The sequence below is a fragment of the Impatiens glandulifera genome, chromosome 2, assembly GCF_907164915.1.
Source record: "Impatiens glandulifera chromosome 2, dImpGla2.1, whole genome shotgun sequence".
In the NCBI taxonomy this organism is placed as follows: Eukaryota; Viridiplantae; Streptophyta; class Magnoliopsida; order Ericales; family Balsaminaceae; genus Impatiens; species Impatiens glandulifera.
Genome location: NC_061863.1, coordinates 48,164,458 through 48,178,741, shown reverse-complemented (window position 1 = coordinate 48,178,741; position 14,284 = coordinate 48,164,458). Strand labels below are relative to the sequence as shown.

Sequence of the window (14,284 nt, the reverse complement as noted above, 5' to 3'; positions counted from 1 at the left end):
TTAATTTTAACCGTTTTAAGTTTATGGGGGGTCAACCCACAATCCGACACAAATATTCATTTACTCTCACACATATATCCAAATTAACTACAGATCTCGACCCGGTAATCCGGACACTTTAAAAGTTAAGCATTATTATATATATATATATATATATATATATTAGTTAGTTAAAAAGTTAAACTTATATTGTTAAAATATCCCGCGTTTATCAAATTTGGTGTTGAATTTTAAATATAAAATGTTATTAGTCTAGTTGATTAAAAGATTGTACTTGTTTTTGTTAGGTTGCAAGTTCAAACCATACATATAGTACTTTTAACCACATATATATTCAAATTAACCATAACTCTCGACCCCACATAACACTTTAAAAATTAAATTAAGTATCTATATATATATATATATCTATATATCTATATATATATATATATATATATATATCTATCTATATATATATATATCTATCTATATCTATATATATCTATCTATATCTATATATATCTATCTATATCTATATATATATATATATATATCTATATATATATATATATATCTATATATATATATATATCTATATATATATATATATATCTATATATATCTATATATATCTATATCTATATATATATATATATCTATATATCTATATATATATATATATATCTATATATATATATATCTATATCTATATATATCTATATATATATATCTATATATATATATCTATATATATATATATATATAGATTAGCTTTGAGTATTATATTCAACAAAATATTATAACGGAATTTATTAAAATGATAAAAAAATAAAAATAAATAAGAAAGGTCTAAATTTGACCAAATCTTTCTACTACTATCCTAAATTTATCATTTATTCCATTTTTTCTATTTATTATTATTATAGAACTTTATTTTTAATTATTTTTTTTATTTAAATTATTACAATATTTGTTCAAAATAATATATATATAATTAATTTAATTAAATCCCGAGTTTAATTAATTTAAATAAATAGAAGTATTTATCTAAAATATTTATTTAATTTGTATTTAATTATTTTAAATTTATGAATATAATCATTTATCTAAAATAAAATAATTGTGTTTATTAGGGAGTCTATTAAATAAAATATTGTCTAAAGACTTAAAATTTATTAGATTGAATGAGTAAAATTTGAGTGTAGTAAAAAAATTAAAGGTAAAAAATATGTAATGATGAGATATTTTGTGCAAATATTAGAAGTGAGGTTAGAGATATGTGAGTAAATTGTTTAGGATTATTTTAAAGTTTAAAATGAATATTACATAAATTGTATGCAGTCACTATTGAAAAGTTATAATGATACTTAAAAAAAAGGTTGAGTATCTATAAATACACATTTTTTTAATTGAATTGTTTATATTAATTATATATTTATAAATAAATTATTAATATAAATTAACAAACTGGTGTAAAAAGTTCAATTATGCATAATTTAAAAATATTAGATTCCAGTATAAATAAAAGTTAATGATAACTAGTGTAATCTAATCTTAATAGAATAAAAGAAAAAGCATTAGCATCAATACTCCAAGGTCACGTTTGATTTAGCCTTTAAATGTTACAGCTAACATTTGCCTTATAAGGTCATCTCAAGGGGCCGAGCCACGCATGGGCTAGGGCTCCAGCCCCACCTAAATTAAAAACTTAAAATAAAATATTTTATATATATATTTAACATGTGACTTATAGCCCAGTTGGCTATGTAACTAAACTTTGAACTTGAGGTTAGGTGATCAAACCCTGGTATTTAAATAAAGAATTTGATATGATATCCCTGCTCAAGAATCTAACAAGTTATGTATTCCGATATGGAAATATCATTTTAATCAAATGGATGAAATTAGACGAGCTTATATCAAGATGGGGTCATATCAACCTATTAGACGAGCTTATATCAAGATGGGGTCATATCAACCTATTAAGGATGAGTACCCGCCGACCAAATTTGGAAATCAAAATCGACGGTTCCAAAGTCATTGGTTTAAGAAATTTACTTGGTTAGAATACTCTCCTTTGAAAGATGCCGCTTTTTGTTTCTCATGTTTCTTATTTGAACATAAGTAACCCCAAAACCTACATTTACAATAGATGGATTCAAATATTGAAAACGAGTTAATGATGGGGATAAATGATATTTTGTTATGCATATATGATGTAATATTTCACCACATAATAGGGCAGTTGAATATCTTAATAATTTAATGAACATCCTTGTCATATTGACAAATTACTGAATGCACAGTCTTCAAATGAAAAATAAAATAACAGATTACGGCTTACAACAACTATTGAAAGCACTCGGTGGCTCACTTTGCAAGCGTATGCATTGAGAGGGCATGATGAGTCTCCATCTTCTATTAATCGTGAAAATTTTATTGAAAAAAAAACGGAGCATAAAAAGTTAAATCTGAGATTCAAGTTGGAGTCAGTCCCAGGTAATTTTTCATCCTGGCTCCGCCCCTGGTCATCTCTAACTCAAATACTTATTTCAAAACAAAAATGTAGTAAACATCACATCAAACATAATTCATCTCCAACCCAAAAACCCAAATTCAAAAAAATATTTTCAGAATATTTTTTTTATAATAATTTTTAATTTTTTTAATATTATCTATATATTTATCTAAAATTATAAATTGAACCCAAAATGCAGTTGAGATGGCAGATAGATTGAAGGTTAAAATCTATAATAGAGTTGAGTTTGTAGGTGGATTGAAGATGATCTAAGCTGTTACAACATACTTCTAAATATCTTTTTATGTATTTCATTTTTTTTTATCATTTTATTCATTTTTTGTTATTTATTTAATCTACCTCTAATCATTTTATTAATTATCTCTCATATATTTTATCTATTTTAATTATTTTATCCATTTTCTCTTATTTACTTATAATTATTTTATTAATTCTCTTCCATCTATTTTTCAAATCTTTATATACTAATATAAAATTATAATAATAAAGCATAAATTTAAATATATATCTCTACTCCATCAATTTTTTACATACAAATATAATTACCTAAAATTTAAATTATGGCCATAATAAATATAAATAATATTATTTTATATATATTATTATTGTTTTTTAAATTACTGGTAAATCATTTTTATAATATATAATTTTGATTAAATAAGTTGAATGTGATACTAATTTTTGTTTTTATAATATATAATTTTGATTAAATGAGTTGAATCCTATTATACTTGTCTTATAAGCTGTCTTCAGTAAACTAAATCAAACTAAGCCTAAAACATGAGTAGGGACTAGGGAGGGTAGGACATTCGGTGTGGAAAAACCAAACAAAACACAGGCTTTATACAGTAAGTGAGTATACGTGTTCGATTTCCAAGAAACAAGGAAATGAAGAACAACGAAAGAAATATTGGCCATATGAATGACCTTGTGACGTGGTTGCATAACCAGCAAGTGAAGAAGTAAGCGTGATTCCGTTCGAATTCATTCATACACACCCCGCCTCCACATTTAGGTTTGCCGATTTTGCTTTTCCTTCTTCTCCATCACTTTTTCCAATGTTTAGGTCTTTGACTTAAACCCCACTTGCGGAAGGCACGGGATCATAGAGAAAAACTCATCGATATCGAAAGAATGAGACATGCGGATGGAACAAGGGTTTGCGAGGAGTTCACAGCCGGCTACTATGGCCTTTGTACCATCGGCGGAATGTTCAGTGCAGGCACTTCTCATCTCGCCGTAACTCCCCTCGATGTCCTTAAAGTGAACATGCAGGTACGTAACCTAGATTCGAAAACAGTAAGTTTTGTCTTTGATTCGAGTTGTGGAAACAGAAACAATTAGATCATTGGTTTTAGGGTCTCATGTTGGTTTGCTGACTTTTTAGGTGAATCCAATCAAATACAGAGGAATTTTATCAGGATTAGGCACCTTATGGAGAGAAGAAGGAGCTTCTGCTCTTTGGAGGGGTTGGTCTGGCAAATTATTTGGATATGGTGTTCAAGGTGGATGCAAATTTGGTCTCTATGAATATTTTAAGAACTTCTACTCAGGAGTCTTGGTTGATCATAACCGGACTGTCATATTCTTTGTTAGCAGTGCCTCTGCCCAGTTGTTTGCAGATGTAGCACTTTCCCCTTTTGAGGCTGTTAAGGTCCGCCTTCAAACTCAACCTCATTTCGCTAAGGGACTGGCAGACGGGTTTCCAAGATTGTATTCCACCGATGGCCTATTTGGGTATACATATCATCATCATCATATACATCTACATCTTTGTTTTATATGGTTGTATGTTTACCTCCTCTGTTTCTTTTATTTTGTTGCAGGTTCTATCGGGGTCTGTTTCCACTCTGGTGTCGCAATCTTCCATGTAAAAACAGTTTGTATACTCTTCTGTTGAATGATTTTGAGCCTTTTGCTAAAACTATTATTGTGTTTGTTTTATTGGTTTTAGTTTCTATGGTGATGTTCACGACATTTGAGCATGCTGTAGACATGATATATCGAAATGGTTTGCATAAAAGTAAAGAGGATTGTTCGAAAGCTCAACAGCTAGGTGTGACATGTCTTGCTTCATACACGGCTGGAGCTGTGGGTACTGTAATTTCAACACCTGCAGACAATATTGTTTCGTCTCTTTATAATGGGAAATCCAAGACTGTTCTTCAGGTAATGCAGCCTGGATCCCTTAAAATGATTGTCATTATTAGGGTTTTCTTATTGGTTTATGATGCTGCTGGTTTCAGGCTGTCAAGAGTATTGGCTTTGTTAATCTGTTCACGAGAAGTCTTCCAGTTCGGATAGCCTTAGTAGGACCTGTCGTGACTTTGCAATGGTTCTTGTATGACACAATTAAAGTCTTATCCGGACTGTAAGTGTGCACTAGTCACTACTATTACTCTTCTGTTGTTAACATTCATTCTAGAGTAAAAGTTTGAGAAACCAATTGATTCATTATAGGCCTACAAGCGGAGGGCTAAGAAGGGTTATGGATTGAGCTGCCTGATGACTGTTTGCGGGAACAAAACACGATAATTTTGGAAGCTTCTTCCATCAATAATTTTTCAGAACGACATGGTTGCGGCTGAAATGAAGAGTTATTTTTTTTTTGTAATAGGTTAAATTTTGAGATTGTCACATGTACTTTGATTTGTATATAGGAGTCCTATTTGTGCCAGTCTCATATTCATGTATATAAATATTTGGTGAGAAAAGGGTACCCTATTTAAGCCTATGATTGTTCGGATTAGAATCATCCACACCAGAGTTGTAAACATTTATAACCCCTTCCAATTGAGTTATTTTGAAATTTATTTATAAATTCTCTTTTTAGTCTAGTTGGAAAAAATATTTTATTTACTTTTTTTGTTTGTTAAGAGTTCAAAGTTTGGGACACATATTTATTTATTATTATTATTTGATTCATTTTTCTAAAACCAATTTTGATTTGAACCGTGTTTTCTTCTAATTAAAAAAAAATGTTTTTATTTAAAATTTTAGTAATTTAAAAACAAATTTTAATAATTTATTAAATTTTATTTATAAGAATGTTCATTAAAAAAAAAATGTTTTTATTTAAAATTTTAGTAATTTAAAAACAAATTTTAATAATTTATTAAATTTTATTTATAAGAATGTTCATTATTAGATTGTATTGTATTATTTTTTTCAACAATTAAATTCAAGAGCTTGTTTGATCTTGAATTTTTTTAGGATCTTCATAGATTTGGTTTATAGTTGTTAGATAAAGAAAGTTATTTGTGTTTGTTTAAGATAAATTATTAAAATATTTGTTTGTATTTAATAATATTTTAATTAATGATATTGACGTGAGAATAACCAAAATAATTATTTATTACATTATAATAACAACTATATAATAAATAAATAGAATGTCTTCCTTGCAATGAAAACATAAATAAATATGTGAGTTGTGAATTATTTATTATCCGATTCATTCATAAAACTACATTTCTATTATATTTATATAAAGAATTAGATAACTAAAAAGAAAGAAATAAATATTTTAATTATAAAAAGGCCAATGATCACTATTTGTAATATCTCTAATAAATTGATCTTATAACCAGCTAAAATAATCTAGATTATAGTCTAATTACCCAAACAAACAAACAAAAAAGCATATCCCTGCTATTTATTAATCTTAAAAATCATATTATTAAATTCAAACCAATCAGGATCCTTTGATGTGCATAATTGTCACTGAAATATATTTTAACTTCCAAATGTTTGAAAGATTAAATATTTACACTAAGAACTATTTGATTACAACAAATAATGGTAATGAATAAGCTAATTAAATTTAAGAGTTTAAGTAAAATTGTTAGTTAATTATAAACTCGTTTAAATTAAAATATTATTAAATACAAAAGAATATTTTAATAATTTATTTAAACAAACACAAATAACTTACATGAATATACCTAGATGTTAATTACTCATTATGCTAGGGAAAAGTAGAAACTATTGATCGTTTGTTCAACGCCTTGCCAAGTTAGTGCGGAGGAAATTCAAGTTGGTTATGGTTTTTTTTTTTACTTTCCGAGAGATTTGGAAGAGACGAAAGTTGTTGCCCAAGATAAAGTCAAGGGCAATAAAATTCCAGCAGGTATCTTTAGGTGGGGCTTTGTATCTTTAGGTGGGGCTTTGCTTCTATTGTATACCATCTATGGGTCGAGAGGAATGCATGGGTGTTCGGAAGAGTGTGTAGAAGTGCTAGCGAGGTTTGGAATGACATTGTAGCCGATTATGGAGCGCTTGCGAGAACGTGGAGGTTAATACCCAAAGGTGAGCGGGAATGGAGATTGTACTACGAGTGAAAAATTCTGTTCGAAGAAATCACAAGATTTAAAAGGTTTAAAGATAAAAACTTAAAGTTTGTGTTTTGTTGTAATTCATTTGATTTGTAAGTTTAGATGTTTACGTTCTTGTTTTATTTTTTTATTTCCGAACTAGGTTGACAGGGTGTTAGAATGAAAAAACGAACTATGTCTATTTTTTTTTTAAATTTTTAATAAAATGACACTAAGTCGTTTTTTAAAAAAAAATAACCTCTTTTAAGTTGAGCGAATTTAATTTAAAAATATTAAATATATATTATAATTATTTATATATATAAATTAGTAAAATCTTAATATGGTAAATTTAAAATGTGTAAATTTATTTATTTAAAATTCATAAAAAAACAGGACTCCTTAACCTCGTAACATTATAAGCCAACCTGCTAATCTTAATCTCTATCTATATCTCTCTCTGTGCAAAGTCCACCATCATCCGGTTCGCCAAAATGATGACGGCAATGGTGGGATCTCCATGGTTAAGGATCAGGATGGTGCCTGAGGTCTCCCCGTCTTCATTTCTTCTCCACAAATCAATCTCCCCGTCTTCTCTCCGTTCCAACCGTTCAATCTGCACTAATTGGTGTCGCTTGCATAGTAAGACCAGCAACTCATCTATTTTCCGGAGAAGATTCTCAATTAAGGCCTCTCACTCCGACGGGGAAGTTCGCGTTCGCTTCGCTCCTTCGCCTACTGGCAATCTTCATGTTGGCGGAGCCAGAACTGCTCTATTCAACTACTTATTCGCCAGGTTTCCCATTTCTATTTCCTCTGTATTGATTAATTTCCTCTTCAACTAGGCTCAAACAGTTTCCATTTTATGCAAATTGCAGGTCCAAAGGAGGCAAATTTATTCTCCGAATTGAAGACACTGATTTGGAACGATCTACTAAGGAGTCAGAGGAAGCTGTGTTGCGAGATCTTACTTGGCTTGGTCTTGATTGGGATGAAGGTAAATATAAAACCTACACACAATACTATGTTTAGAAATGGAAAAGAAAAGACCTAAATTTGGTTATGGGTAAATTTTGTGTGTAGGTCCTGGTTTAGGTGGAGAATATGGTCCATATAGACAGTCTGAAAGAAACATCCTTTACAAGCAGTATGCAGAGAAGCTTCTAGAAGCTGGTCATGTTTATCGTTGCTTTTGTTCTACTGAGGTAGGTAATTAATATTAGAGCAGAAAAAAATGATCTTGTTTGTTGTCCTCATGATTGCTAAGTAAGACTAATTTAACCTTTTTTTTTCAGGAGCTAGAGAAGATGAAGGAGATTGCCAAGTTAAAGCAATTGCCTCCAGTATACACCGGGAAGTGGGCAAATGCTCCGTTGGAGGAAGTTGAAGAAGAACTTGCGAAGGGGTCACCTTATGTGTATCGATTTCGTGTGCCCAAGGAAGGAAGTTTAAAGATTAATGACCTTATTAGAGGAGAAGTGAGTGTTGTTCTTAGAATTTTTGAACTGGTGGATGTTTAAATTCGTTCTTTAGTTTCTGATCTTGTTTGTTAGTGTAATTGAAGGTAAGTTGGAATCTTGATACGCTTGGAGATTTTGTGATAATGAGGAGTAATGGACAGCCTGTGTATAATTTCTGTGTAACTGTTGATGATGCTACCATGGCTATTTCACATGTCATAAGGGCGGAAGAACATTTACCAAACACTCTAAGACAAGCACTCATATATAAGGTGATAAAATACTTTTTTTTTCCTTTCTATATTCACATCAATTTTGGGAGAACTTAACCATGACGATTAATGGCAGGCCCTTGGTTTCCCGATGCCTTATTTTGCACATGTATCGTTAATTCTCGCACCTGATAGGAGTAAACTGTCAAAGCGTCATGGTGCAACTTCAGTTGGTCAGGTTTGTTTTGTTCATTTTTTGAAACAAAGGTCATTGTATCGAGATAAAGCAAAAAGATAAATAAAAATAACATAAGCCTAACGAGCTCTGACATCTTCGAGAAGATCTGACATTCCTCCTGCTGATAATACCTGCTACTCGAATTGTACTTTCGCTAATGTCAAGAAAATTACACTCATAATTTGATGCGCGGGCTGGGTCTTAATTTCAAACGTTATTCTGTTTATCTCGAGCAATATGATCCGTGAAACATGATTGAAATTTAGAACTATTTCTCCTATATCACCTGGCTCATGATTGAAATATACACTGCTTTATATAATATATGGAATTCATCTTTTGTAGTTTAGGGAGATGGGTTACTTGCCCCAAGCAATGGTGAATTACCTTGCATTGTTGGGTTGGGGTGATGGAACTGAAAACGAGTTCTTTACGTTGGAACAACTTGGTTAGTTCTTTTTCCCATCAGTTAAACTCATTTCTAAGGAAAGTAATTTCCCACCATGTTCTTCTTTCTGTCTACAGTCGAGAAGTTTTCAGTTGAGCGTGTTAACAAGAGCGGGGCCATATTTGATTCGACCAAATTAAGGTGACCAAATGTAAATTCACTGGCGGTTTATGAACCAGATCTAGATACTAAAAGTGTTTTGTTTTGGGGGTTTCATAGGTGGATGAATGGTCAATACCTTAGGTCTCTTCCTTCGGATACGTTAACCAAGGGTATTGGTGAGTGCTGGAAAAGCTCTGGAATTCTTACTGAATCGGACGGGCTGTTTGTTGAAGTAAGAGACAGTCTTACATGTTTGTTCTTGATAATGGATGTGTAGTAAGAAAACTAAACCCTATTTTGTGGGAAAATGTCGATGATGTGGAAACAGGAGGCAGTCCAGCTTTTGAAGGATGGGATTGACTTGATACCAGATGCTGACAAAGCACTTAATAGTTTACTATCCTATCCTTTACATTCTACATTAGCAAGGTGAGATTTCCCTTTTAGTTCACAGTTCAAGTTTCTATATCTCATGATTATTGGGGCTAGTTTTCATTAATTCATTCATCCCATCAACACAATTAATTCTTCTATCAAATCATGAATTAAAATACTAACATATCCTTATAACATTTAAAAAAACACAAGGGTATTTTGGTCATTTGACCCAAATAATTCACTTTCATCTCAAACAATATTATTTGGAAAGGATCTGATTGTTTCCAAATAACCCCACATCGGATTTTTCTGTTTCGTTGGACTGTGACTGTAACATTAGAGCTGAGTGTGATATATTTAAGGCCTTTTCTTTTCCCATGTTTCATCATGCCTATATTTGGAAAGGGTATTTCTTTGTTTGTCACATTGGATATCCAGATCATATCAGGGGTTGGGATAATTGTATCATATGGGAGTGTTTTTTTGTTAGAAACATGGAAATCTTAACAACAGTTGGAGTTTCCAAATATTAGAACTGAACTCGACAAGTGCGTGCAATTGGTGATGGAGATCTACTCATAAAACAACATAGAAAAGTGTTTGCCATGATTCAGTTGTAGATTAGTTGTTGATCTTAGCAAATCAATCTACAAATGTGCTGGAGTAATTTAAAGCTTGATTATAAGAAGTAGAAGAAGAAGACAGTTGGTTGGTTTATTTTGGCTAAAACCTCTGCTTCTTGTTGTGCATGGGTTTTTTGCAGTCCAGAAGGAAGACCTGTATTGGAAGATGGTCTTCCTGAATTTACAAACCAACTGTTGGTTGCATATGAAAGTGGCGAATTCTTAGCAGCCCTTGAGAATGGTCATGCTGGATGGCAAACATGGGTTAAAAGTTTTGGCAAATCACTCAAACGCAAGGTATTTTTATTTTCTCAACTTAATCTTCTTCTTTCATCATATCGCATTCTTCACCTCTTTTTTCTGGCTAAACACGACAGGGAAAATCTCTATTCATGCCCCTTAGAGTTCTGTTAACCGGCAAGCTCCATGGACCAGATATGGGTTCAACCATACTTCTACTCCATAAGGCAGGAAAGCTTAATGTGGTTGTTTCTTCTCCCCAATCTGGTTTTATCACATTGGATGAAAGGTTCCAGTTACTTAGAGATATCAAATGGGACTCGTTTAACGAAGACCAAACAGTCTCAGAGAGTCCGGCGGTTGTTTCTCGTTAAGATTAATTGTTTCGATTTGTTGCTTTAATTACTATGAATTAGCTGCTGAAATTTTTGTATATCAACCATGGTGTCGAACAATGGGTGAATTATTTCGGCTTGAGAGTAGATTTTAATAGAAACCTTGTTAAGGCTTTGTTAAATTAATAATAATAATAATAATAATAATAATAATAATAATAATAATGCTTAATTTAAATTTACTTTGCTAATTTTTCATTCCTAAATTTTTCATATATATGAAACGGATTAAAATTATGAATAATAATCAATAATTTCTCATTTTTAATTAATATATATATATTTTCTCTATTATATATATATATATATTATAACTTTTTTTTTTTTTTTATCTTTTTTAATTTTTTTAATTTTTTATTTTTATATATGTATATTCTATATTTATTTTAATGAAATTATATAACTATTATATAATATATATTATGTTTAAATATTTTCAAATATTTTTCTTTCATCAAAGTTTTATTTTTTTCTATTATTATTATTATATATTTATATGAAAAATATTCGAAAATATTTAAACATAATATATATTATATAATTAAATAATACGTTTTTGACTAACCTAATTATATGAATTATAAGTGTTTTTATATATAAAGAAAAATAATAATTAAATTATAAAAAAAAATTTAAAGAGAAAAATAATTATATATATATATATATTTTTTTTTTTTTCTAACTAACGATTTTTATAAATATATATTGGATAGATTTTTAAATTATTATATTTTATATAAATTATTTAAATATTTGAGTATAAAAAATAAAAAACCTTTAATATCCAATAATAATGTCGTCCTGAATTTAGGGTTTATATTATGGAAATTTGACGAAATAAAGGGTTATTTCATAATTTAGCATAGACTAAATAATTTTTTCAAATCTAACCTTTTGTCAATGGGAAAAGACCCTTTTGCCCCTAAATTAAAAAAATAACCTTTTCTCTTTTCTCTTTCCTCTTTCCTTCTCTTTCCTTCCCTTTCCGTTTTCTCTCCCGGAGCCCCCTCTCCTCTTTTCATATTTCGAAACAGGGAGCAACAAACGACCATCATCATCATCTTCTTCTTCTCCTCTCCTCCGACGACGAAGCCGAAGGAACCAACTAAACAATGAACGAACGAAGCAACAGTAAAAACACAATAATCTTGTTTACAGTTATTATTGAGGTTGAGGGTGAGTTTTCTCCGAGGCAACGAAGGTTGAAATGGAAGAATGGTTTAGGGTTTTAGTGTTTAGTGTTTGGGTTTAGGTTTAGGTTTATTGGCTGACTGAATCGTTTTGGGTTTAAAATGAATCTGTCGAAGGCTGTTGCAGGTTGTCGAAGGCGGATGCGCATCTGTCGCAGACGAATGCGCATTGCTTCGTTCGTTCGTTGCTTAGTTGGTTCTTTCGGCTTCGTCGTCGGAGGAGAGGAGAAGAAGAAGAAGATGATGGTCGTTTGTTGCTTCCTGTTTCGAAAATATGAAAAAAGGAGAGGGGGCTCCGGGAGAGAAAACAGAAAGGGAAGGAAAGAGAAGGAAAGAGGAAAGAGAAAAGAGAAAAGGTTATTTTTTTAATTTATGGGCAAAAGGGTCTTTTTCCCATTGACAAAAGGTTAAATTTAAAAAAATTATCTAGCCTATGCTAAATTTGGAAATAACCCTTTTATGAGGGTTATTTCGTCAAATTTCCCTATACTATATTCCAAAAATAACCTAGCCACAAAGTATTTTTCAAAAATAACTCTTTCCCCTGTAAAAATACCCCTTTGCCCTTAATAAATTTTCTTATTACTTCTTTTCCCTTGTTTTCTTCATTTTTCTTCTCTTCTTCTTCTCCAACGCTTCATCTGTTTTCTCTTTTCTTCTTCCTCCTCCCCGCATTTTTATTACGCCAATGTGTACATTGCGTCTATGAAACAGATCTACCTTATTTCTCATTGGCGTTTGTCGGTGCTCAATCAGGGGGAGAGATCGCCTTGCATGTGTTGCTTGGGTAGTCGCGGGCAGAGGAAAGCGTCCAGCGTTGAGTCGGGGATAGTCGCGGGAAGCGTCGCAGGAGCACCCCAGTTGCTTGTTTGCTAAGGGAGTCGGATATGCGTGGAGGAGGAAGAAGAGAGAAAGCAGATGAAGCGTTGGGGAAGAAGAAGAGAAGAAAACAAGGGGAAAAGAAGTAATAAGAAAATTTATTAAGGGCAAAAGAGTATTTTTTCAGGGAAAATGTTATTTTTGAAAAATACTTTGTGGCTAAGTTATTTTTGAAATATAGCCTCTTTTTAGGGTCATTTCGTGAAATTTCCTGGCCATGCGGATTCAAAATAGAGAAATGTCAAAACAGAGCTCTTAGAAAATTGAGTAAAAAGTGCAGAATAAAACTGAAAGTTTGAAGTTTGAAATAAAAATGATGGGATATTAAAGGTTGGATACAACGAAATGACAAATCTCTAAAGACTCAAGAATCAAATTACGAAATTGTTATTTTAATCAAAGAAATGAGAAATTGTGCTTAGAAAGGAAATAACTCAACAAACTACTATCGAACTCAATATTCACTATCTTCAGGATTGAAACTTCCTAAAATAAGTTTCCCCCCCAAAAAAAAACTTACTAAAACAAGAGGAATACAAGAAGATAGTTAAATGGTCTGTGGAAACAATGAGAGAGCTTATGAAGTGTCCAAAAATTAAGATCTACACTATTAGAATAGTTTCAGCTGAAAAATTAATGAAGTCTGAAAGAAAAATACATGACAAAAAAATGAAGATTAAGAGAAATATAAATGCAAAATTTACATAGGATACCAAAAGTTAGAGATTCTTAAATCCCTTTTTGAGTTTAAATTATCTGTTGAAGTGGAGGAAAAATGCATTAAAGAATGAGAAAATATAGTTGTTGGGAACTACATAGGTATAAATCGTGTATTTTTTCCAATCACTAAGATGCTTTGCTAAAACAAAGTGAGAATATGAGATTAGAAAAGGTATTGGCAAATATCCATGATCTATATTTCTTGAAATTCAAATAGGGAACAGATCTATAAAATATTATGAAGCTATGACACACATATGTTGGGTCAAACTGTATGAAACTGGAAAAAATGGTATTAACCTACTCAACAAACTGAAGGAAACAACCCAAATTTGATTCAAACTAAACAACATTCCAGCTTATATGTATAGTGCAGAAGCACTTAGCCATTTCACTAGTCTTTTGGGGAAACCATTATATATGGACCCAATAACGGAGGAAAACGAACACATCACATGTGCTAGGATGAACATTATAGTGCATCATAGAAACATTTTACCAGCAAAGATTATAGTAGTTGACAGAAGAAGCAAACCCACATAAATGAATATTACGTATGAATGAA

General features: G+C 31.0%; 2 protein-coding genes across 2 annotated transcripts; both read left to right on the top strand.

Annotated features, from left to right (window-relative positions):
• Positions 1-3,564: 3,564 nt before the first annotated feature.
• Positions 3,565-5,301, top strand: LOC124926236 (mitochondrial phosphate carrier protein 1, mitochondrial-like). The gene is made up of 6 exons (XM_047466429.1): positions 3,565-3,796; positions 3,909-4,258; positions 4,348-4,391; positions 4,476-4,690; positions 4,768-4,892; positions 4,982-5,301. Exons 1-6 carry the CDS (start codon positions 3,656-3,658, stop codon positions 5,016-5,018), a joined length of 912 nt encoding a protein of 303 aa, XP_047322385.1. The 5' UTR covers positions 3,565-3,655; the 3' UTR covers positions 5,019-5,301.
• Positions 5,302-7,281: 1,980 nt separating this feature from the next.
• LOC124926261 (glutamate--tRNA ligase, chloroplastic/mitochondrial) lies at positions 7,282-11,043 on the top strand. Its single transcript, XM_047466456.1, has 12 exons — positions 7,282-7,630; positions 7,713-7,831; positions 7,918-8,039; positions 8,130-8,312; positions 8,399-8,566; positions 8,643-8,744; positions 9,090-9,192; positions 9,270-9,333; positions 9,412-9,526; positions 9,623-9,723; positions 10,436-10,592; positions 10,673-11,043. Exons 1-12 carry the CDS (start codon positions 7,329-7,331, stop codon positions 10,907-10,909), a joined length of 1,773 nt encoding a protein of 590 aa, XP_047322412.1. The 5' UTR covers positions 7,282-7,328; the 3' UTR covers positions 10,910-11,043.
• Positions 11,044-14,284: the final 3,241 nt, after the last annotated feature.